Source organism: Wyeomyia smithii, chromosome 1 (assembly GCF_029784165.1).
Source record: "Wyeomyia smithii strain HCP4-BCI-WySm-NY-G18 chromosome 1, ASM2978416v1, whole genome shotgun sequence".
Classification (NCBI taxonomy): Eukaryota; Metazoa; Arthropoda; class Insecta; order Diptera; family Culicidae; genus Wyeomyia; species Wyeomyia smithii.
Window position 1 is genome coordinate 29,858,665 of NC_073694.1, and position 1,841 is coordinate 29,860,505.

The 1,841-nt window shown below is 48.5% G+C and overlaps 1 protein-coding gene across 1 annotated transcript; it reads right to left on the reverse strand.

The window, feature by feature from the left end:
• Positions 1-727: 727 nt before the first annotated feature.
• Positions 728-1,630, reverse strand: LOC129718300 (uncharacterized). The gene has a single exon (XM_055668943.1). It carries the CDS (start codon positions 1,516-1,518, stop codon positions 877-879), a length of 642 nt encoding a protein of 213 aa, XP_055524918.1. The 5' UTR covers positions 1,519-1,630; the 3' UTR covers positions 728-876.
• Positions 1,631-1,841: the final 211 nt, after the last annotated feature.

Consider the following 1,841-nt stretch of genomic DNA (forward strand, 5'->3'; position numbering starts at 1 on the left):
AATAGTATCTCGACTTATATCACAGGAACATGGATAAATGATATTTAATCAATTCCGTTGTTTCACTGGAATCGATTACCTATGCCCGTACTGTCTAGACAGTAAAGACGGCAATATCAGTGCAAAATTAAAATTAAATAAACATAAATATTCATCCAAGAGACAAACTCATATCTATGTGCATAAAAAACTGTGCGAATCGTGTGTCAGCTCCGAATGCTTCAATGCATCAACAAAAAAAACTAAGATAAATTCAAGGTTTTCCCGTGGAAGCTGGAATCTTCCACCGCTCTATCCAATTACATCGATCGTACACATCTATTAACTGTTTTTTTAGCTTTCTCTTTCCCTCCTCTCCACACTCGTCCACTGCATCTGCAGCTTCAGCAGAGCTGGAAGCTGCCAGAGGTTATCAGACTGTCATGATTGAGCGTCGGTCGGGCGTGTCGCGTGGGGAAGCGGAACCACTGCTGTAGATTACGGTTGTCCCTTCCCAGCCCGACTGGCGATGCCGATACGTTCGCGAACGAGGAAATCAGGCAAGATCTTTCCTAACAACGCCAATTGTGTGGCTAATTCAGCATGTCAAGTAAACGTGCGATAATGCGATTAAGTGGCGAGCCTCCGCCACCGGCGGCCACCGTCTGAGACTTTCAGGACCCACGGCTGCTAAGAAATGGATGGTGTCACTCTTGCGACAGACGCGATACGATATATACATAGGAACTGGAATAAATTCAATTTATTTGACTCGATTTCACAAGCTCTACACAAACACTTGGGCGCTGCCCGGGATTACTCGCGTAATAGAATTAAATTAAAAAATCACACTTAATCCGAAGATGACTCTTCAAGGCGTCTGATTGTTCCACTCAACTAGAACGTGTTTCGACATTTCCCGTGGACTACCGATTGGCCGGATTTGCACGCCGCCGGTCCATCGATGATAAATCGATCCTCCAGGCCCTTCTTGACGGTCGTCGTTGGTGGATCGGTTCCCGTTTCTTCATCGCCAACAAAAATCAACCGATCCTCGTTCTCGTCCTTCATCTCTTCGTCGTTCGGTTCCACGTTGATCGCCCTCGCAACGGAACTCACTGTTACCGCGGGGGCGGATCGTACCGCAGCGGTACTGGTCGGAACGGATGCAGCCGTCAAAGAGGAAGTCGAAACGACGTCAGTATCATTATTTGCAGGTGTTGGCGCCGATCCGGTTAGTTTATCCTTCACGTAATCGTACCCTTGCATAACACCATCCTTAACCGACGAAGCAGCACTTTCGAAACTTTCCTTAACTCTGGCCGCACCTTGCTTGAATACCGAAGAAACGTCGTCGAAAAATTTGGACACCTTGCTCTCTTCCGTTGCGGTTGGAATCGATGAGCTGCTTTCGGAACTGGGGATTGCCGTACTCGTGGCCACCACCGGATCTGGCGGTGCTACCGTGTGTTGCGGTCTACCGGTGACCGTTGCAATCCCAACCAGCAAAAACATCAACAAAATTACCGTGCGAATCATCGTTAAAAACCGGTTTGACGATAGCGGTAGCGGATCGCGACTCTAACCTTTAGGTAATCGCAAATTACGGACTACACAGCGCGAACGTTCGGCAGCGAATGAGAAAACACACCGAGCGAGCGCATACGAGATTGTGATCAACTGCTGGACTCGCAAAGGCAATGCGCGGTGGGTGTCACGTCACGGTTTTGCACCGGGACAACAACAGTGGGAAGTCACTCTGCCTCTCTCTCGCTACCCCCTCGCTGTAGCTGGATGATATCGCATTCGTGTGCTGTCGTGATTACAACCGGCTAAACGGATCTCTTTCTATCTCTATGAGA